The following is a 21562-nucleotide window of genomic DNA, read 5'->3' as shown; positions in this document are numbered from 1 at the left end:
AAACACAGTCAGACTTACACAGTGACTTCAGAGAGCTGTTCCTTAGTGAGGTTCAGAGGATGGTTTACAACAGTGATCCCATATTCCTCAGGGGCTTGGCCAGTCCGCAGATTAGCTCTAAGGATTGCATTATTGGCTACATTAAGGAAACTAACCATAGCATGCCAGCCTTTATTGTTAAACCACACCTAAAAGAGTCAGAAAGCATAGATTCATTTAAGAAGCTTTCACTAATAACCCTGAGCTGCAGGAGAATAATTGGCTGCCTTTTATTTACTTTGGTAGCAACTGTCAACAAGGAAGATGCTAGCACCAGGATTTGGTAGCTCCTGGGCACAGTCCAGCAGGAGGAGCTCATATACTGTGCTTTTAGGAGAGCGACTGTCATGCAATTGCCAAATTATTTTGACGGAATTTTAAAGTTCAGCAGAATGTGTCCTGCTCAGAAGTACTTAGGGTAGCAAGAAGTACTAAGAATATGGGTTAAAAAAAAAGTCATATTAGAAATAACTGCAAATGCATTAACACTATTATTACTCATAATAAATACAGGTTGTCTTAAATCTGAGAATTCCACCATCAGTATTATGGTGGAATATTCCATCTCATTATTTGAAGACTATCTCAAGAAAGTAAGTTTGCAGATTATTTCCAGCAAATACCTTAATATTATCTTCAGTTTCCATGTATTTAAGGAAATCAGAGAATTCTTTAGCAGCAGCCAGTGAAGTTTGTCCCTAAAATAAAAATGAAAAGGTTAAAGACCAGTTGTCTAGGGGAATTCCAGTGCTGAAGGTTTCCAACTTTGTAACAATTCTTGGGTAAAGAGACCAAACAAATCTTACTCCTGTGACATTCATCATTCGGCCCAGATTACTTAAAAAATTGACAACTTCATCTCCAGAAACATGAAGGATGGGAAGCTTTCCTCCTATAGAAATTCCTCCATACCTAATAAAGAGAAACAGCAACATCAGTCATTTGTGTCACTGACCCAAAACTCCGTAGATTGATTTGGATACGAAAAAGTCCTTTAATATAAGTTTGATTTACATATAATTTATATATAACAGTCTCCAACCTTTTTCTAGTAACTTGTATAAGGTATTAGATCTTGCTTGCAAATAGTAATTATATCCATTTATGAGGGGTTCACGTTGAGATCCTGAGAAAATTATTATTCAGATAGAATACTTTGGAAAAAAAGTCCTGTCTATAGTTCACAATCTCTAGATCAAGATTATTAACATTCAGTATAATTGCTTGGATAACATGAAGGACTGAGGACAGAATGGACCTCCAGTTAAAATTTCATCTCTCCTGAGAGGAACAGGTATTAACCAATATTGGTGTTAACCAATATTCTGTAATAATAAATATTATTGAATGATACTGATCAAAATTTAATCCCATAGAAAGTAATGCTTGCATATGAACTAGGAGATAATCCCTGAAGGAAGCTGCTTCTACCCTTGAACTGAATTCCTACCGCTGATGAAAAACCTATGTTCTTCAAACTCATCAGTCATTTTTCTAAGCTTAGTATCTCCAAGTGTAGACATCACATTGGGGTTAAATGCTCTAATGGAAGCGTGGAGCACTAGTGGAATTCGTTTTATAATTACTGCATGTTCTGAGAGGGAATAAGGAGTTGCATTTCTAATCCTCTGTATTTGACAGATTGCTGCCTAAGTTTGTCACCCCCAGGTCTTTTTTTTTTATTCTGCTGCACTATGAAAGAGGCTCATCAGAGCACTCACACAATGAAGTGCTGTATTGTATTGTAACTTTCATCACTCAAATTCCACTAGTCAGACCTTGTAGATAATAAAATTGTGACAACTCCATTGTGTGTCTCTGGCCTTCACACTTGTGGGGCAGTCCAAACAAATACAACCCACCAACCTATTTCACACCACAGTCTTCTCTTTGTTCTATGCTATCTGTCACCATTCCCCTTGTCCATTCAGAGAAACATTGTGAGGCCCACTGTTAAACAGAAATTCTTTGTTTCTTTATTTACCATCATGGTCTGTGAATTAGTTTCTTACCTTTGCTCATTGACCCAGTATTTGCTCTTCAAGCTGAAACAGACAAAGAGAATTCTGTCTCTTAATGCACTGAACCAAAGTCAGTGATATATTGTCAGGCTTAAATGGGAATTAAAGGTGAACTCCTATGCTTTGCAGATCTTTAGTTTTCCAATGCAATGGGGTTTTTTTGTTTGTTTGTTTTTTGTATGTTTTTTTAAATCTGCAGATAACATTGAATCATTGGTTGTCAGGACTTTAGATGCTCCCTAAAGTGGGCTTATTACTTTTAGTTTTTTTATTTTCTGACATGGTTCATCTCCAGCTCATACAGAGACAAGTAGGAGTTCTAAATTTACACACACTGGCTCTATCCTAAATCTATAGTAAACTGATTTTAAAAGATGCATCTAAAGCAATTCTGACATTCCCAAAGAGGAATGAGCCAAATGCAGCTAGCACATAACTGATATCATGGAAATATCAAGAACTGTTCTAGAAATTGAAAAGAGAGCAAGGCCTGAATCAGCAATAAGAAGCCATGGACAACTGCACAGCCAGCTACCATGCAAGACACTCAGACAAGCACAGGAGCTAACAGTAGGTAGATGTACCTATGTGATATTACCTTACTGCCCTTTAGCACTTCAGAGAGCAAATTATAATTAATTCAGGCAGATGGTCAAACTGGTGGCTACAGTTCTTCAGGGACACAAATCAGAAACTCTGCAATTCACCATTTTGTTCATCATTGACACAGTTGCTGCTAACATGACATGCCACTGACATCGAAACTTAGCTCTCTGTCTATAAAGGAGCAATTGGTTATACAAACTGTTAAAATAAAAGCAGTTTAACTCCCCTAAAATAGATATCTCCTATTCTTAAGTCAGAAATATGGACATGATGCTCAAGTCTACACAATGCTACAACAAATCAGATGCGATGTTCACAGACAGGTATAAAATGTCACATGTGAAAAACAGAGCAGTTCATGCCTACCTTCCTTTTATCAAAATGGGATACGTTTTCACCAGAAAATCAGAAATATTTCTGTGAGTCAGATCTTGAAGTATTTCTGTGCTGTGCTGCACTCTCTAGAAAAAAGAGAAAAACCCATTCAGCCACATGAAGCTTTGAAGTCTCTAAACCTGTTGTTTGTCAGTAAAACCATAAAAGTAGCTTTCTATCAGGAGAATTGTTCAGTTTCATAGTATCACAGAAACCAGAGTGGGTCAACTCATTTTCTAGCCCAAAAGTCTATACAGAGATCAAGATATCACAGAAATTTTCAATGCCTGACACAAAACTGATGCAATTAATTCTGAAACTTGGCCTGAGTTATTTGCAACAAAGGCCAAGGTTGCTCAAAGCTTTCTTTTTACTATGAAAGTGAAAGAAGGAGCTTTATCAAAAACATTGAGGACCTAGTGAAAATAAGGTAGTTCATTGTTTTCTTCAATGTAGCAAGTTGAAATAAGAATATGAAAATTAGAAATCTACTCAGCTTCACTAGAACATTACATACTTTGAATGATTTTTTTTTTTTTTTTTTTTTTTGCAATTACATCATCCATTAACTTCAAGCACATTTATTTCTTCCCAGAGCAGAAAATGCTTATAAAAATTTTAGAGCACAAACCACGCAACCTGAAAATGATATTCCCACTTTCTGTGGGAACTTCTCTATGGATATCTTTGTCCAGAAAGTGACAGCACTGGATTACACAGACATTTGCATTACAAATCTGTCTGATTCTAGGTAGTTAACAGGAAAGATTGGTAGCATACTCATAGTGCTTTCATCAAATGAGGTACTCATGTTTAGACCTACTTCACAATTATTTATATACAATTGCTTCCTTGTAGAGACTTAAATATGAAATGTATCTTCATGACAAGTTACACAAAATGATCATATCTTGCAAAATGATTGAGATAATATGTTATTAAAATAATACATGCCCCATCGAGGACTAGGATCCCCACCACCACGTATTTTGTATCCTATTTGCATTAGAAATGTTAAATTACCTTCTCACATATGAGAATTCAATATGCAATTAGCAAAATTCAACTTTAAGATTACTTGGAAATTTGAAATGGATGCTATTAATAAGATCATGATGTAACTACTTCATTCTTTTTTTTTTTCCTCTCCATACAGAGGAATTCTACAGGAATTTGAAACTTTGCTTTATTATTTTGTGAATAGTGATAGTGAAACAAAAGCAAACTTTGATTCTTTTATTAGAACACGCCAAAGACTTGGATTCAGAAATTGATTATCCTTGTGCCGTTAGTACAAAAAACTGTATTTTAGTAAGTCATTTTGCTAGTGCGTGCAAGCCTGGCAAACATGAACCATTAAAGCTGAAAAATTTGCACAGTGAGCTCTGAGAGTGCTTGCAGTTTTGTTTTCTTTAAGTTATTGGAAAAATACGTAGAAAATGCAAACAGTCTATAATTTTCCTTTGTTCATCAAACAATTTCATGTGCTCTTCAAGTACATTTTATAAAGGACATTATTAAGTTTATTCATTGATAGGAACAGGTGGGAATATAGCTCTCATCTCTAGATAGGATCAATGGTTGCTAAAGTACCCAACTTCACATACACGCACACAAAATTCATTTCACTTGCTTACTAGTTTCTTTCTAGAAAAAGAATTAAAATACATGTATTAAAAAATGGGATTGACTTGACATTCATTTTCTTCATTTTCTTTTAAATGAGATGACTCCACTCCACGATTTTCCAAATTATGACATTTTTCCTTCCTTCCTCCCTTCTCTCTTTCCATCTCTTGAGGAAACAGAATCACTTAAACAGAATTGTTCTTTTGAGGCAAGAATTAAGATTATTTTTTAAAATATTTGACTAATTGTTAATTTTTTTTGTGATGTTCTTCTGAATTAAATGCTTGCAAGTTGCATGAAAATAGTCATCATATCTCACATGATTTTTATATGCAAGCTCTTCTAATATCTCCAACAATTCCTGCCCCCTTAAAATCCATACTCAGTTCTTTCCATGTATATTTCCATGGCAAGATACTTAACACGAATCCCTTTTCTACTACTTACTGCAAAACTTTTCTAAAAGGATTGATAGCACAGAGACACTACCTGTGGTGGTGGGAGGCCTCCAGCTCCTGGAGGGCATTCTGGCAGCATAGTGAGTTTCTTGTGAGTGCTGCACTTGCAGGAAGGTGAAGGATTCTCAGAGCTCCACTTCTGACTCAGCAGGAAGCTGCTGAGGTTAGGATGAACAGCAGGTATATTCCAGGCAGTAGGCATATTGTTGCATGGGTAGTTCCTGTGTAAAGGATGAGCCTTTTACTTGTGCAGAGATGAACTTTAAGAGCTCAAAAATCTACAAAAATCACAATGTTTTCACTAGACACCTTCAGATCTTGTCTAGTAACTTATGAATAATAACATCACTTTCTAGTCCTTGATAAACATAAGTACAATCTCCCTCCAAACTTCTGCCAAATTTAATGCCTTCAGGTTACAGATAGGAAACTGAAGAAACAAAGAAACTGTCTGACGAATTAGTACACAGAAAAATCACAGTGATGAGACACCTTTGCAAGGAGACTATCTTTCTCCTTATCTCCTTACTCATGCAGTATCTTTTCTCTCTCCCTCTTTTTTCTTTTCTTTTCTTTTTTTTTTTCTTTTCTTTTTTTTTTTTTTTTTTTTTTTTTTTTTTTTTAAGTTTTCTCCTGGTTTGTTCTGTACAAAAAGAGGAGAAAATAGCCATAAAAATCAAGCTGTTGGTATCAGGGCTGAGAGAAAAGCAGGAGAAAATGAATGGCAAAGAAGAGTGTCACAGTGACACTTCAAATCAGGGCACATAGGCCTTAACTTAATGTAAATTTAATGTTAAATACAGAGATTCTCAATTCAGAGTGAAAAAAACTTTGAATCACAAAGACTGCCCTATTAGTACTTCACTATCCAAGCAACTGCTGAAGATGTTGTTTCCAAATATCACAGGAAACAAGAGGAATCTGAAGGGACTTACATGTGGAAAATGCCAGGGAAGCTGTGAAGATTTGGGCTTGATTCCAGTCTCTTACTCACACATTTCAAAGTTGCTTAATTCCTAATACAAGGCCATAAGAGCTTCCAGTTATTCACATCTAGCGCTGCGACTGACTTTTAATCCAGAGGAAATATTTTCTTGCTGTTTGTTATTTTTGACCCAATACCAGATATATTCTTGCCTAGAACAAATCTGAAGCGTTGGCTCTAGCAAAACGTCAAGCCAACTAATTCTTTTTCCACTACTCCAATACTGTTGGTAATATCCTACTTGTCTATTTCAATAGATATTAGCTGGCAACTTACAAAAAAGACTGATTCTTCAAGCAGCGATTTCCAAATCCAGGTTTATTTAGGAAAGCATTAGTGAGGGAGACCATCTGCTCACTGCGAGGACGCTCATTGCTAAGGGAATAAGATTGAGACTTTCTCCATTGAAAAAATTTGAAATAGTTGAACTAGAATATACATAAGCAATTAGTGAAAGACAGCAATATTTCAGAATCAGCTAGCCAAAGGATGGAGCATAGACTGAAACAGCTAAGCACCAGCATTACAAAACCTAAGATTCTCTGCTTTCATCTTGTTTTCAAAGCTGTACTCAAATATGTACTGATTATAAATAATCCTACCACAGCTCAAAAGATAGGTTTGAATCTTGTTCTTTGTAATATAAGATAATGAATAAAGGAGTAGTTCAATAGCATATGAGAAACAGTCAAATTTCTTACTATACTGGATCTCCTGTTAGGATACCTAATCTCTTAAGTGCTGAAGTCATGATCTCAGGTGGGAAAAAGAGAATACAAAATACATGTTATAACTGAGGACTGCTGGTTAGGTATACTAGCAGCTGTTCCTCACTTGTGCCAGTTTCATGCTATTTGAGATTTGCTGTGGAATTACTCCTTTCTTGTACTACACAGAATGAAGATAGCCTAGTAAGATAGTGCCTCATGATCCTAAATGCTAGTGAGTGTATATGACAAATTTACAGTACATTTATTCATTGATTCTTCATACCTGAAGAAAGTAAACTGTTGTCCATAGATCCAAGGGTCTAAAGTTAAGGCAGGATATTCTCCAAATGGAGGAATAATGACTGTAAGCACTAAAGACAGCAACACAAAACTAGCAGGCAGGACAATCTGCAGGGGACATGAAAGCATCACACTCAGACATATGCTGTAGAGTGACACAGTGTACAACTCATACATAAATGAAGACAGGACAGCAGGATTTGGTTTAGCTACATCCACCAACTATTTCATTTCCAATGATTTCAGTTAAGACTCTGGTTGTCAAAGAACTGTACTGTACTAAAAAGAAAATGCTGGGTTGGTAGTGATTAAATCATGTACTTGGTGAGGATTACAGATTACAGGCAGAAAGAAAAACGGTCAGAGGTAGAACAGCTGGAACCACAAATTAGAACAGCTAGGGACTATTTATAGCACCTCTGTGCTGGGAAAGGCAATGTTAGAACACTGTGAGAAAATAATCAAGGACACCAACAGTGAGATAATACCTGCGTTAGGAAGTCCTTGTAGCTGCGGGAGGCATGGTGGAACCGTTTGATGAACAGTGCTTTGAACTGCTGATGTACAAGTTGAAAACCTTTATACTGCAGGGACCCTTTGCCTTCATTTTGATCTCCTGCTATGCCTGGCATTCGAGAAGTGTCATTGGTTTCCACTGGGGTCTGTTCAGCTGTTTTGTTCTCAGTAGAAATTTTGCCAGGAGTAGAATCATTTTCTTGAGTGTCTCCTACATTAAGAAATACACTTAATAATAGGAGTTATCCAGATAAAAGCTACAGAGAAGATGACTACTCCCATATATGCAAACACAAATATTTACTGAGCTCCAGATTTTAACAAATGTATATATCACATCACCAGATTGCTTTAATTACAGCTGTTGCAGTGTGGTTGTACCCAGCATCATCATACAGGTTAACACTCTTACTCGGCTGGATTAACCAGTTAATCGTGTATGTATTTTATGGACTAATGGTCACCAAAATATTTCTTATAAAAACAATTTATATCTGGGGGCTGGATGTTACATTATTACTTGCATATAAGCTAAGGACTTCATCCAACAAAAATAAAAGTATTTCTGCTAATTTCATCTGGTTTCTCATATATCATGTCAAGCCCTAAAAACAGGTGTTCTCTGACCAAATGCATTTTGGTGAGAATTTCTTAATACTTGGTATTTAGAATACAGACGAACCACAAGAAAATTTATTAAATACTGATACATAAATTTATACCTGCTTTTTGTACTTCAGGGTCAGCTTCTGCTGTGACCTTTAGGAAAACCTGCCACAGACAGAAACGTCTGGTTAGGAACAGAACATTAACCTGATCTCTGAAACACAATATACCATCTTCTAATGTGCCATAAAAAAAAAAAAAAGTTGGTACCTTTTCAGTATTGCTTATTACAATCAGAGATCTCTCATGAAATATCTCAGAAAATAAAGAAGTGAACAACTTAGATACAAAGAAAGAGATTTCAGTCTAATGAGTTATGCTGCATAAGGCTAACGCACAGTCAGGCTTGGATCCTTTCCTTATGCCCATTCTAATGATTCTCTGAGCGTGCCACAGCACATGTGAGTAGGTTTTGAAGGATATTTAGGAATTAGTAAAGTTACTTGTTAAAGAACAGGAACAGAGTCAGGAAACGTTTTGGGAACTTACGGTAAGATCAGCAAATGTTTTAATCTGTTACCTCTTCAAGTGGTGTATCTGAAACTCCAAAACTGCTAAGTCCCAGGTCATCCAATGTTTCTTCCAGTTCTCTGAAGAGACTGGCATAAGATCGCTGTTTAAAGTGTTTATTGGGCAAAAGGTAAACAAGTTCCTGACCAATATTTTCAATTAATTTTGCTTCTGGGATATGATGATGAATTACTTCTGCTAGTTCATTCAAATCTCCTGTGAAAAGTCAAAACAGTGTTCCAAGAATGAATATATAATCATGCAAAGCATGATTTCAGAAGCTGTTGCTTGTACTATACAAAAAAAAAAACAAAATTGTTCTATGATGTAGCTTAAAGATATCTCAGTTAATTCTGTAGTAGATTGACTGGGCCATGTTGCTAATTATGGTTCAAGAATGATGTAGCAGGGAACTACTTCAGGTCTGTAGTAAAACACAACAAGACCTTCAGGAATATCTACTTAATTTCTTTGACATAAAAAGGTGAAAATGACTTTTTCTAACAAAACCACTTTTCTTTGCTTTAAATATGATTCAGTTTTCATTGTCAAATTACCTATTTTGGAGCAGAGTTGTTTTAAATTCAGTCTGTACTTCCAAAGCACATAACCTTTCAGTTCAGCAGCTGTGTCTGAAACTATATAATCTCTCCCAAAAAGGGAGAATGGTATGCCAAAGCATGAAAAAACTTTACTGACTGTTACAATTAAATACTATTAGACAAGTGCTGGAAAAGTGGACCTCAGCAGCAATGATCTGTGGAGGTGAGACTGCAGCACAACAGGAGACACTGCCACGTGCCAGAATGCTAAACCATCCCACATCTTACCACCTAGTTCCTGCTCTTGAGTTCCTTCTTCATTGTTGTGTGCGCAGCTGGAGCAGGAGCAGGAGCACTGAGATCCACAGCTACAAAGTGACTAGCATGGACAAGCAACAGAAGGAAAGATGAAAGCGCTTCAGATACGTGCAAGTAAGATGTAAGTGTTGACCAGTTTGACTCAGTGAAAAGTATGTCATCTGGAACATCGCACTGAAAGTCATTCAAGGACTGAATTCAGCAATACAGAAAACATAAATCCTCCTGCACAAGTTGTGTCTGTCAGTTTTAACTTACATGCAAATGCCTGAGGAAATGCAAAGAACAGTGGCCATAAGTATACAGATCATGTTGGTATTAAGACTGAAAGTGCTACCAACAGCAGAAACAATCCAGATCCATACTTCTCAATTCTCAATGTGATTAGCTATGAGTAGATTCTGTAAGTAGAATTAAATTACTACTTGCCTGGTATTTGAGCTAGTTCCAACAGAACGCTATGTTTACAACCAGTGTATTTCAGGTAGAAAGACCAGTATATGCACAGAGGCAACTTGACAGGTAAATGCTTTAACATGCATAACTGAAGAAAGTGAACTACAGACCACGGAAGGCTTCATGTCCACATAGCTTGCCCTGCTGAATTTATATTTATAAAATCAGATAATATTATTACAGGTATTTTCATGCAGCCATATAATTTCATGAGGTGTTACCAAACTTTGTCATTGCTTCCTTTATTCTGAATTCAGTTTTACAGTCTCATGTAGCACTTGATTTCTTTCTACCTTGGTGCAGGGCATGAACATAAACTTTTCAGATTACATGTGCAAGGAGGAAAGTGCATACTTACTACACTCCTTCCAGTTCTGGTGTTCTTCACCTTGCGAACAAGGGTGAGGTAGAAGCCAGATCCAAAGCAGTTCTTGAGGAATACAGGAGAGCCTGAGCAGAATATTTTCCCTTGGGATATGATAGCTATCCTGTCTCCAAGGATGTCTGCCTCATCCATGTGATGGGTTGAGAGGATGATGGTTCTGCCTTAAAGGAACAAGGACTCTCTCAGGAACTCAAAACGGTGCATAATTTTTGGCAATTAATGCAGGGGTTTTTTTTCTGTACCACAGCTTATACTCACCACATCCATAGTTGTCTGCTCAAAAAACTCTATTAGCATGTTCGCACTGCACTAATAGATGTTTTAAAAAGCAGGCACTGTATCTGTACAGTGTCTGTAACAGGTTTTAAAAAACTCAGTTCACTCACTCAAACCTCTAACCTGAACGGTACTTCAGCAGAAGATCCCAGATAGATCGCCTAGAATATGGATCAACTCCAGAAGTGGGCTCATCCAAGACCACCACTTTTGCTTCACCAACAAAAGCAATAGCAACAGACAGTTTCCTTTGCATTCCACCTACAAGAGGACAGAGACATTCAGGAATCTGAGATGAACAATGCAGGAGGTAGGGATGTAACTTCCAGAGCTTTTCAGAGTTGGGACAAATTGGTACAAATAAAACAAAATCCATCCTGAAAAAGAAATGCTTCTACAAAGTTGAATAAATGGTCACATTTTTATTGTGAAATTCAAAGCAGCCTTTTAAATAGAATTTATCACTTCAGTGTGACATTTTCTAATTCTGATCTGAAGCAAAAGGATGAAGATCTGAGATTTTTCATGTGAAACTGACCAACTTTTAAAGTGGCAAGCTGGACAAAGTAGTATAAGAGCTCCTGGCTGTTTATTCAATTCAGCTTTTGAATCTGGAATTAAGTATAGTCAGATAAACTACATGCACTTTTACTTCTAGAATTAAAGTATTCTGCATTATTTCTATTGATCCAAACAGGGGATCAGGGGACCAATTACCTGCGTTCAAGGAACTTTTAAATGTGATATTAAGGGACATGGTTTAGTGGGGAAATAGTGGTGGTAGGTGGATGGTTGAACTAGATAATCTTGGAGGTCTTTTCCAACCTTGGTGATTCTATGGTGGTATAATATTTAATTTGCCTTGAAATAATAGACATTGACTTTGCTGATTATATTTTGTATTTGTATATTTTTTTCTTACACTGATAGGTAAATTTTTTATATACTCGTTTAAATAGAATAATTTTAAGTATATTTGAATTTGTCATATGTTTAGAAGCAGAAACTTTAAGGAAAGGTAGTGTCAGCTTTACTATTTGTGTAGTTCCATTAAGCAATTTCTTTGAAAGTGAAGACCACCATAGTGCACAGTGATGTGGCAAAATACAGCCTTAAATCACTCAAAGGCAAGAAAAAGACAGCAGAAAAAGAAACTTAAAAAAATCTGGTGGGCACCTGACAAATTCTGAGCCTCTTCATTCCTTTTATGAGAGAGGCCCATGTCTTCTAGCATCATTTCCAATTCTTGCTCAGCTTCATCCCTGGATCTCCCTTTCAGCTGGGAGTAAAACAAGATGTGCTCTGCTACAGTAAGGCTGTGAAATCAGACAGAAAAGCACCAAGGTAATTTAAACAAAGCAGCAGATTTTTTTCCAAATAACAACAACAAAAAAGCTATAGATAGATTTTGCTGAAGGAGGAGAGGCTGCTTTACCCCATATCTGAATCACAGATCACACACTTCACTTAGATGTCATAGGACCTTCCTCTGTCTTTTCAAAATAGAAACTGCTATCAGAGGAACAGGCATAGCAGGCATCAAGCTACCCATATACCATAAAAAAATGTAAGCTAACACGGGCAGCAGCATTGAGGAAGAAAGGCTGCTGCTGAGATGACCACAAACTGATGGCAGTGAGGCTGCAAATCATCAGGTAGCCAGTTGTTGGGTGATAGTGCAAAATGGGCATAAAAATATCCTGCTGCTGCCCTGTTGGTCCAGACCTTTATCCTTTGGGGGGGGTGGAAAAAAAAAAAAAAGTGTCTTAAAGTATAGTGCATGAATCACTAAGCTGAACTCCTGCCAATCGACACTACAGCATAAAACAACAATACCAAGAACAGTCATTTTCTTTGCAGCCTTCTTTGTTCCCAGCTAAATGATGCAATAGAATTCTACTGAGGACCAACAACAGCTATCCTACAGGTGCGTTAAGAGTTAGTACCTCTGAGATACATCTACTATCAGCACAGAAAGAGAAACCATACAGGCTTTGGTGATAAGCCACTCATACACCTTAACTCTGACTCTGAAAGCTAGAATGAAATGATACATACTGATTAAACAGGATGTTGTACTGAGGGCACATGCCTAGTCTTTGTCGAATGGAATCCATGTGAGTTTGAATATCCAGGCCACCAATCAGCACAGTTCCAGAAGTAGGTGGGAACAGGCCTGTCAGTATCGACCTGGGGGGGGGGGAAAAAAAAAAAAAAAAAAAAAAAAGGAAATGCCCACTCACTCATCCTTCTATTCAAGATTAGGAAGACATCTTGCATGATTCCACTAGATGGAGCATGATGCTTCTTATTATGGGCTTTGAAGAAAACTAATGAAAAAGCATACATACACATACTCTTGCCCTACTATAATGAGAATGTTTCGGATCTGCTAATGTGTTAAACTTCTGATAAATCAGACTCTGTGGTCCTGTTTCAGAGTAATTTACTAAGCATGTTACACTACTCCTGTGTACAAATGGGTCTAAAAGGAAGCCCAGTAGGAGCAGTTATATTTTAAGGTCTCTAGCCATGCTGATTGGCACATGCTCTACAAATTCATTTTTTGTGAGATGGATTGGGGCAGAAGATTAGGTTGCAAATGGATGGCATAATGGATTTTTTTTTAGTTCCCAAAATTTCAATGCAAAAAACATTTTTGTTTTGATCAAGACAATAAAAAATGTTTAAAAAACATTTATAAAATTTTGAAGGCAATTTACAGTGTATTTGAAATAAAAGTCTTTTTAAATTAAAAAAAACTAGAGAGCATGGTACTGAAGCTTTCAACATTTGGTGAACTCATCACAGACTGATTAAATGTTTTGTTCACCAATGAATCCTATTTTGCCAAATACAGCAGTCCTGAAGACTGGCTTCCTGGGACTCCAGGGTTCTAGAACTAAAGGAATATTTTAATCTGGGTGTAATTTTGCAGGTACATTTTGTCTAAAGAGGATCTGAATTTATAAACCATTTAAAAAACCATGACTGACAAAGTCAGACAGAAAAACCAGAAATGTGCAAACTGTAGCACTTTCAAATCCTCAGCTTTATCAGTCAGAAGATCTTTCTCCACATTCACCACTGGGAGTTTGGACATGCAAAATGAACGTTGGGAGAAATAATTGCTTCTTACTTTCTATAATTTCACTAGTTTTTGTCACTCACTCACTTGCCTTCCCCTCAGCGCTTTGGCTAGTTTGAGATACCTTCTCTTTGTCTAGGGGCAGCATTTTCCTTTCTGGGAAAAACTTGATGTCGTGTGTCAGTCTAGTTGCGGGGGTGGTGAGACAAGGGAAGAGTGAAAAGGGAAGGCGGCTCCTCAGGACTCAGAGTACTGCAAGGGATTTGCTGCTTTCAAATATAGACTTACATGGTGGTTGTCTTTCCTGCTCCATTGTGACCAAGAAAGGCTGTGATCTGGCCTTCATAGAAAGTAATATTCATCCTATCTATTGCTGGCTTAGGCTTGTTTGCAAAAATCTTCACCAGATTCTGAATGCATACTCCTGGAATCAATCCTGTTGGTTCAGGTTCACAGAAGGTATTTCCTTGAAAAAAATATATATAAAAAAATCAAGAATGAGAAAAGAATACAATGATGTGTTGATCCTTGCTTTGATGATGACACACCAGTAAGTGCAGAGGCAATAGTACATACCCAGTAAAATATGGCATCACGTGTCAGGGCCAGATTCTCCAGTCACACCTGTATCTAACTGAAAAAAATTCTTAACTGCAGTTCAATTTACTTAGATTCACCCAGGTATGAGTGGCAGAAGAAAAGGAGCCCAGAAGTACAATGGTCTGTGGAGAGGTAAACTCACTGGATCAGGTGGAGCTGAACAAGTTTTCTGTTTATATTGTATAGCACAATATTATTTAATACAGTTGTCTACAGATACTTAGATGGGCCAAGAGATTACACTAAACAAGCAGCATGTTGCCTCTCCAGCCGGGCTGAAATCTGCCATTCAAATCATCTACCCAGCTGTGCATTCTTTTACCATGATGCTTTAAAAAAATAAGATTTGCCTTTAATCCTGGTAGGTGAAATTTACTCCCTTGCTGAGGTCAGCTAAACTTAGTCAGTACCTAACATGAGCTGCAACATGGAATGGCTATCTCTCAGGATTAAAAACGTATTATTATAAATAGAACCATCAGATTTTTTTATTGGATCGACTTCTAGACAAAACAAATTTCTTTTGAAGTAAATTAAGCCCCTGGGCAATATGAATTATGGGAGCTGAGAAATTTAAATAAAGACACCCCTCCCCCCACCTCCCTTCCACTTTTGTTTACACAGAATACTTAAGGCTTTGCAGGAAGGTTTGTTTTGCAATTGCAGCTTACTTAAATCATTCAGTACCCAGCAGGCCTGTGTGGAGAGCAGCCAATACCATCTGGGTGAAACCAGCCCCACCTCTATTAGTGGCTTTTAAGACTGTTATTACACACAATGCTTGGGAAAAGTCCCAGATACATCATACACTAGAGAGCTGTATATACTAAGGAGTAGGTGAAATAACTCATCTAGATGGGGTAGCTTTATTTGAAATAAAATTATGCTTATAAAATACTTTTTGTTCTGCTTTTTGAAGGAATCTAGACTTCTTAACTCAGTGGGCCTGGAAGACTAATTGACAAGTTCTGAGGCAAACACAGATGACCCCAGTAACTGTTCTGCATTGCTTAAAAGGTAGTGAGCAAAAGAGAACATCCCTCTGCTCTGATTCTATGTCCTCAAAAATTTTTGACAATCTAGGTCTGCTACTAGGCAGCAGAGTTTGTAGGGGATGCAGACGGAGGCTTTGCGATATGCTCAAAGTACATCAAGCAGTTAGAACACGTTTATACTGTCTGCTGTACTCTGCTAACTTCTGCTAGTACTGGTTTGCACCTGAGTCAAGTCATTATAAGTATTTCCCACTCCATTACTATTATATAAAGCACCAGTGCTATCATGAAGCCATTCTGAAAAGTATCTTTGGACTATAACAGGTCCACTCTTGGCATCTCCATCCATCTCTCTCAGTTCCTGTATAGCTGGCTGAAAGGGAAGGAAGGCTTCTTTGTGCCTACAGCCATAGGCAAAGCCCTTCCTTTGTGGCCATGTAGCAGCTGGAACCAGGGAACTGATGAATACACACCACAAAGATAAGGCAGTACTAGGAGAAGATCGACTGGGTAACCTTTGCCCTCTGCCTGTCTTTTTTCTTTTGAAGTCCTGTCCTGTTTCTATTCACCCTGAATGCATGTTCTCAGTGCCTACGTGAGGAGCTCCAATAACCCTACTTTTATCTCTGTCTTCTCAAGGGAGAGCTGTCTGTAGTGGTTACTTTTGCTACAGAGTCCATATGCATTCCTCTGAGCATCACACGCAGAAAACTCTGGCTCTCCACAAAAGAAAACACTGGCACTTAAAAACAAGACAGGTCATTGAGTAATTCTTAGGTGGTAGTTTATGTCAGCATCAGAAAAGGCTAGAGACAGATACACAGCACTTCAGATTAATTCCTTTGAAACCAGCCTTTACCCTCAGTTGCAAGACACACTGAAGATAGGCAAAAAAAAGGCAGGGGGAAAAGAATATTGTTCCTTCCTGCCTCCCCCTCAGCACAAGTATTTATACTGAAGTTATAGTCTGTTCAATTCTAGGAAGTAAGTGTATGCCTCTTGGAGGCTTCCCTTAGCAAGAACGCTAACTTGTTATAGAGACAGCCTGTATTTACATTGTAAAAAAAACAAATTGCAGAGCTTTCTTGAAAGGAAACTCTCCTATGAGTGGCAACTAGAGTATTCTGAGGGATCTCAAATGTAGAGGAGTCAGTGAGAGAGTAGCTGGGAGAGTTAGTGCCTCTCTTAAGCGTAGCTCTGGTAGTTGCATCCTCTGCAATGACTCCAATCATTCCCATGTCTACTTTGTTATTAAGTACAACGAGTACGGTGTCTGAGAAGTACTCAGATTGCTCTCTCTCCTTACTATTCATTTCATCTTTGTCCTGGACATCTGTCTTAGGCTTCCCCTGCTCGCCGAGTTCTTTTTCTCGTTTGTGTTTACATTGTTTGTTTTTACCATCCTTCTTCCCCTGGTTGCCATTCTTTTCTTCTGGCTTTTCAGATTCTTCAGATTTCTTTGTTCTGCTTCCATTTCTTTCCCCATCCATGGCCTTCTGATCCACACAACCTTCTGACTCTGAAGCTTTTTCTATATAAATAAAAATACCCAAAATTTAATCAACTAAAACTTATTTTCCTCTTCAGAAGGAAACTACTTTGAGGAAAAGAACGTAGTCCTAAAAAACTTGAGCTCTGCAGGAGCATAAATCATCACAATGCATTGCTGAAACTATCAACACAGTATTTGAGGCCATCTAGCTTAAAGTCTGCTTCAGTGTAGGAAAAGACATTTAAGGAAGAAAACTGACAATCCTGCAATTCTAGATTCATGAGTAGAAAATTTTATACGTTTATACTTTATCTATGCAGCTCCAGACTAAATTATTCACCAGAGTAAGAGAAAAACTATACAAATATTTACTGGGTTTATAGAGACTCAAAGGAAAAACAAACAAACAAATTAAAAGGTTAAACGAAAAACAAACTACTACTTAGATTAAGAGACTAGCTGCAGGCCAGAGTGAGTGAGTTGCTGTTATTTTTTGTACAAGAATTTCTGGCCTCCCAACTTGGTCTAAGATCATGCATTCACAAAGTGAGCAGGCACACTAAATCACTGATGGGGACAGGCTTGAATCATGAAAAAATGTGATGTAAGAAGGACTTCCCGAAGCAACTGTTACAAAACAGATTCAAGCTGGTAGCCTGGAATGCAACTAGCATTATCAGATGGTCTGAGACTAAATTTTACTACGGAACTTCACCATAACTTTCTGCTTTAAGGAATTATAGCACACAAAGTCATATTAAATTATTCAATGGATACATAAACAAATTTACCTAGTCACCAAAAAAGGTAAAATCAGCAAAACAAAACTTTTGTAGAAGACTTAAAAATTACCCAAATGATATACCAGTTTAATTTTCAGCCTTGCATCTTCATTATCTGATATTTTCTTACCCTATTTTCTTTCCAACATATTAACCAGTTATGACAGATAAAGAAAATGCCCAGTATTACCCTTGAAAGAAAATATAAGTGTTGAAAGAAGTTTTACATCTGTTCATGTAAGCTGAGGAACTGAAGAATCTTCATTCTTCAGAGAAATAAGTAAGAATCATATACTTCCTACACAGGAATTCATCAGACAAAATTGACCTTTCCAATGTTCCATGCTTGAGAAAACTCAAGGCAATGTTATTTGGAGCACAGAACAGTTTTTAGTTATAAGTATCTGCATGCCCTAATGCTAGATCAGATATTCATGGAATAATTTATATCAGAAAGGGCTTCCAAAGGCATAAAAAACTGGCCAACTTAGAGCAGACTAGCTATCTTGAAGAATAGAGCCTCTTTGAAGAATACAGCCTCTTAGGGCAACCTTTTTCCAGTGTTTGACAGTACCTTCACAGTAAAGACTTTTTTTTCTTATATGGAATCAGAATTCCTGTTTTCCACCTTACATCCATTGCCTTTCATCTTTCTGCTGGGCACTTCTGAGAAGTTTGTCTCTCTCTTAGCCTTCTCTCTTATGGCTGAGCAGATCCAGATCTCTCAGCACCTCCTCATTTGTAATATGCTGCAGGTTCTAATTAGCTTGGTGGCTCTTTGCTGAGCTCTCTCCATTAACTAAATGTCTCCCTTTCACTGGGGATGCCCAAATGGACAACTCAGTATTCCAAGTACAGTCTCATGAACTTTGACTAGATTACAATGATCATTTCCACTGAACTACTGACTACACTATTGCTAATGAAGTTGAGGATGAAGTTGGTCTTCTTGGCTACGGAGACCTTGATGGCTCATGTTCAACACGTTGTCCATCAGAACTTGCCTACAAAGCTACCTGCCAGCCAGGATGTGAACAATCTGTACTGTTGTATGGGGTTACTCCATCCCAGATACAGTATTATGCATTTACTTTGTTGAACTCTGTAAGGTTTCTGTGAAGACATTTCTACAGCCTGTTTTGGTCCCTCTGTAATAGCTGCCCTTTGCTCCACTGTTTCCTCCAACTTGGTATCTTCCACAAACTTTCTCCCATCACTCAAATTCGAAGCCATTGAACAGTACTGACCTCAGTGTCACTAACTGGTTCACAGCTAGGCTTTGTACTGCTGTTCACACTCCTTTGAGCCCGACAAGTCAATCAATTTTCTATTCACTTTATTATTCACTCAAGCAGCCTATATCTAACTAATCCAGCTGTCAGAATGCTACAAGAATTCACACTAAAGGCATTGCTAAAGGTTTGATGACACCCAATGCTTTTGTTTTCGTCAGTAATTCAGTGCTTTCAACACAGAAGAAAATCAGATTGGTTAGGCGTGATTTGCTCTTGGTTACTCTATGTTCTTTATTTACTATCACTTTGTCCTTCATGTACCTGCCTTTCAAGAAGGACCTACCTTATAACATTACTAGGCACTGAGGACAGCATCAACAGAACAAGGATGAGATCTGCAGAAGAGACTACAAGACTGTGCCATTTTTCTTTCAACAGTGAACTGTCAGGTCAGCTCAGCTATCTGTTATAACTTCACAAAATAAACTCTAGGCTTTACTTAGGCAAAATGTTTTTTTAAGCAGTATGAAAAATAATATTAAAAACTGGTAATAATGTAGAGACCTCTAGCTTTTCTGTTGTAGACTTCCCTGAGCAACTGAATCTTTTGGTATTTTTAAGCCTAAAAAAAATCATGTGTCTCTCTTGTACTAGAAATACATTAACAACACACAGAAGTGTTATGAGTCATTAAGTTACACAGAAAATTTGTTTTTTACTAAATTTAGGTTAAGCTAAGTAACTAAAAAAATGGTAAAAACTCTGCAAGCAACTATGCTCCAAATTTTAGAAACTCGGAGCTCTTGTGCAGGAAATGCCCAAATTCCACAGAAAGACAATGAGATGTAGTGGCTGACATCTGTACCTTAAAAGTTTGTCACTCACCTGTAACATGACATGTTCCAAGTCAGTTCTTTCCTCCTCCTTCCTACACATATTCTAAACTGGTGGGCAGCAGTTGCAAAGCACAAACAGATAACAGACTCTATAATGATCTAGACAAGCCTCTATCATACTGAATAGCCTCACAGCAAGTCTAAGGGAAAACTTGCTCATTGTCTCAAAATGTGCAGTAAGATAAAGCCTCTTCAAAGAAAACAATGTTATAGCCTCCCCTTTTCTGACAGAACATGTGATCTCTGGATGTATTATCAGCATATTTACAGATAGGATTAATTCCCTTCTGGTTCAAGAATGTTCACCTGAAATGGGACTGTCTCACCAGTAGTTTGAATTGATGAAGGATAAAGATAGTAATAAAAAGACTGAAGGGATTATTTCTTCATCTAACATTTTCATTAATTTCACTGTTACTTGTCAATTTAAGACAGTTTCAAAATATCACCTTCAGCAAGTCTCTTTTCCAGACATTAATCATCTTCATACATTAGTTCCTATTGAAATACAATCACCCACACAATATTGCCTATTTACTATGTCAGTATCAATGCACAGAAAACAAGTGCAAAAGCAGGACTTCAGGACTCACTCAAATTGGTCCAAAGGTGACATCAATTTTGATCTTGCTTACAAATCTAAAGGAACCCGAGTTATATTAGTTTAAATTAGGAAATAATCAGGTTTAGATAGATGTGAGAGTCTCAGTGTAAATAAGATCATCACTGTTTCATTCTGACTAATTTAACAAATGCTATGTTGGGCAATAAGAACTCCTTGAATGTCTCAAAAGGTTTTAGATAGAACTGGGAGGTTGATGATGCTTGTTAACCCATGCTTTATAGATGGAACACTGACTCACCTCTCTCAACTCTAATAATAGCAGACCACTAGAAGTTCAAAGACACCTGCTGAGATTCCCATTACATGGCTGCCCCTAATCTTTGCAGCAATTTGTGTATTTGAAATGTGGCTGTACAAGCACCTCTAGATTAGTGGTTTTCAAGTTATTTCTAAATACCAAAGTTTTAAAAGAACTCACCATCAGCTGTTACTGTTTTTTCAGCTTTTGGGTTTCTAGAACCAACCCAGTAAGACTCCTGCAAAGGGAAATACCAAGGCTGTGGTAGGCCATAGTCCCCTGCAAGAAAAATAAAAAGGTGATGTGTACTTTGTAAGCACATTCTTCAGTGAGCACAACTTAATCTAGACAAAAAAATCTTAACTATAATTACAAACACCTGCAGTTGCATTAGCAGTCATAGTGTTAGATATCAGAAGGCCAAACCGCACACTAACTACCTGGTAGAACAGATTTTGCCTTTTTTTTTTTTTTTTTTTTGAACAGGAGTAAAGAATTCAGATCTGTGTGATCTGATTAGCCCTATATTTTATTAAATAAAATGTGGTTTTGTTACAGAACGAAGCTATTCTCTATCTGAGGACAATCTGAAATCTTGCCAACCAGGAAGTAGTTGCCAAGGCCCATCCTGATTACTTTAGATGGGATCCCAGCCTCACTCAATCATTTTCTTTTAACTTCCCCTCAACACTCAAGAGCTGATGAGCAAAAATCTCACCACACTTGTGTTTATTACATTGGGCCTGAATTCAACACTGGCAGTGAAAAAAGAGACACTAGCCACTCTTTTAGCACACAGCCTTCTGGGAAAAAATGACA

The 21562-nt window shown here is 37.5% G+C and overlaps 1 protein-coding gene across 1 annotated transcript in view; it reads right to left on the bottom strand.

Annotated features, from left to right (window-relative positions):
- ABCA4 (ATP binding cassette subfamily A member 4) overlaps positions 1-21562 on the bottom strand; it is a 66199-nt gene that overhangs the window by 16840 nt on the left and 27797 nt on the right. Inside the window, exons 15-33 of the mRNA XM_085231209.1 lie at positions 20924-21022; positions 16782-17006; positions 14169-14346; positions 12851-12982; positions 11969-12108; positions 10916-11053; positions 10490-10677; positions 9646-9736; positions 8826-9031; positions 8362-8410; positions 7612-7850; positions 7107-7231; positions 6390-6488; positions 5160-5349; positions 3033-3127; positions 2052-2084; positions 846-951; positions 663-737; positions 19-188 (exon numbers count right to left, since the gene is read on the bottom strand). Of these exons, the coding sequence (XP_085087335.1) occupies positions 19-188; positions 663-737; positions 846-951; positions 2052-2084; positions 3033-3127; positions 5160-5349; positions 6390-6488; positions 7107-7231; positions 7612-7850; positions 8362-8410; positions 8826-9031; positions 9646-9736; positions 10490-10677; positions 10916-11053; positions 11969-12108; positions 12851-12982; positions 14169-14346; positions 16782-17006; positions 20924-21022 (2578 nt within the window). The remainder of the gene's footprint in view (positions 1-18; positions 189-662; positions 738-845; positions 952-2051; positions 2085-3032; positions 3128-5159; positions 5350-6389; positions 6489-7106; positions 7232-7611; positions 7851-8361; positions 8411-8825; positions 9032-9645; positions 9737-10489; positions 10678-10915; positions 11054-11968; positions 12109-12850; positions 12983-14168; positions 14347-16781; positions 17007-20923; positions 21023-21562) is intronic.

Source organism: Meleagris gallopavo, chromosome 10 (genome assembly GCF_905368555.1).
Source record: "Meleagris gallopavo chromosome 10, MGAL_WU_HG_1.1, whole genome shotgun sequence".
Lineage (NCBI taxonomy): Eukaryota > Metazoa > Chordata > Aves > Galliformes > Phasianidae > Meleagris > Meleagris gallopavo.
This window is presented reverse-complemented; position numbering and strand designations above follow the sequence as displayed.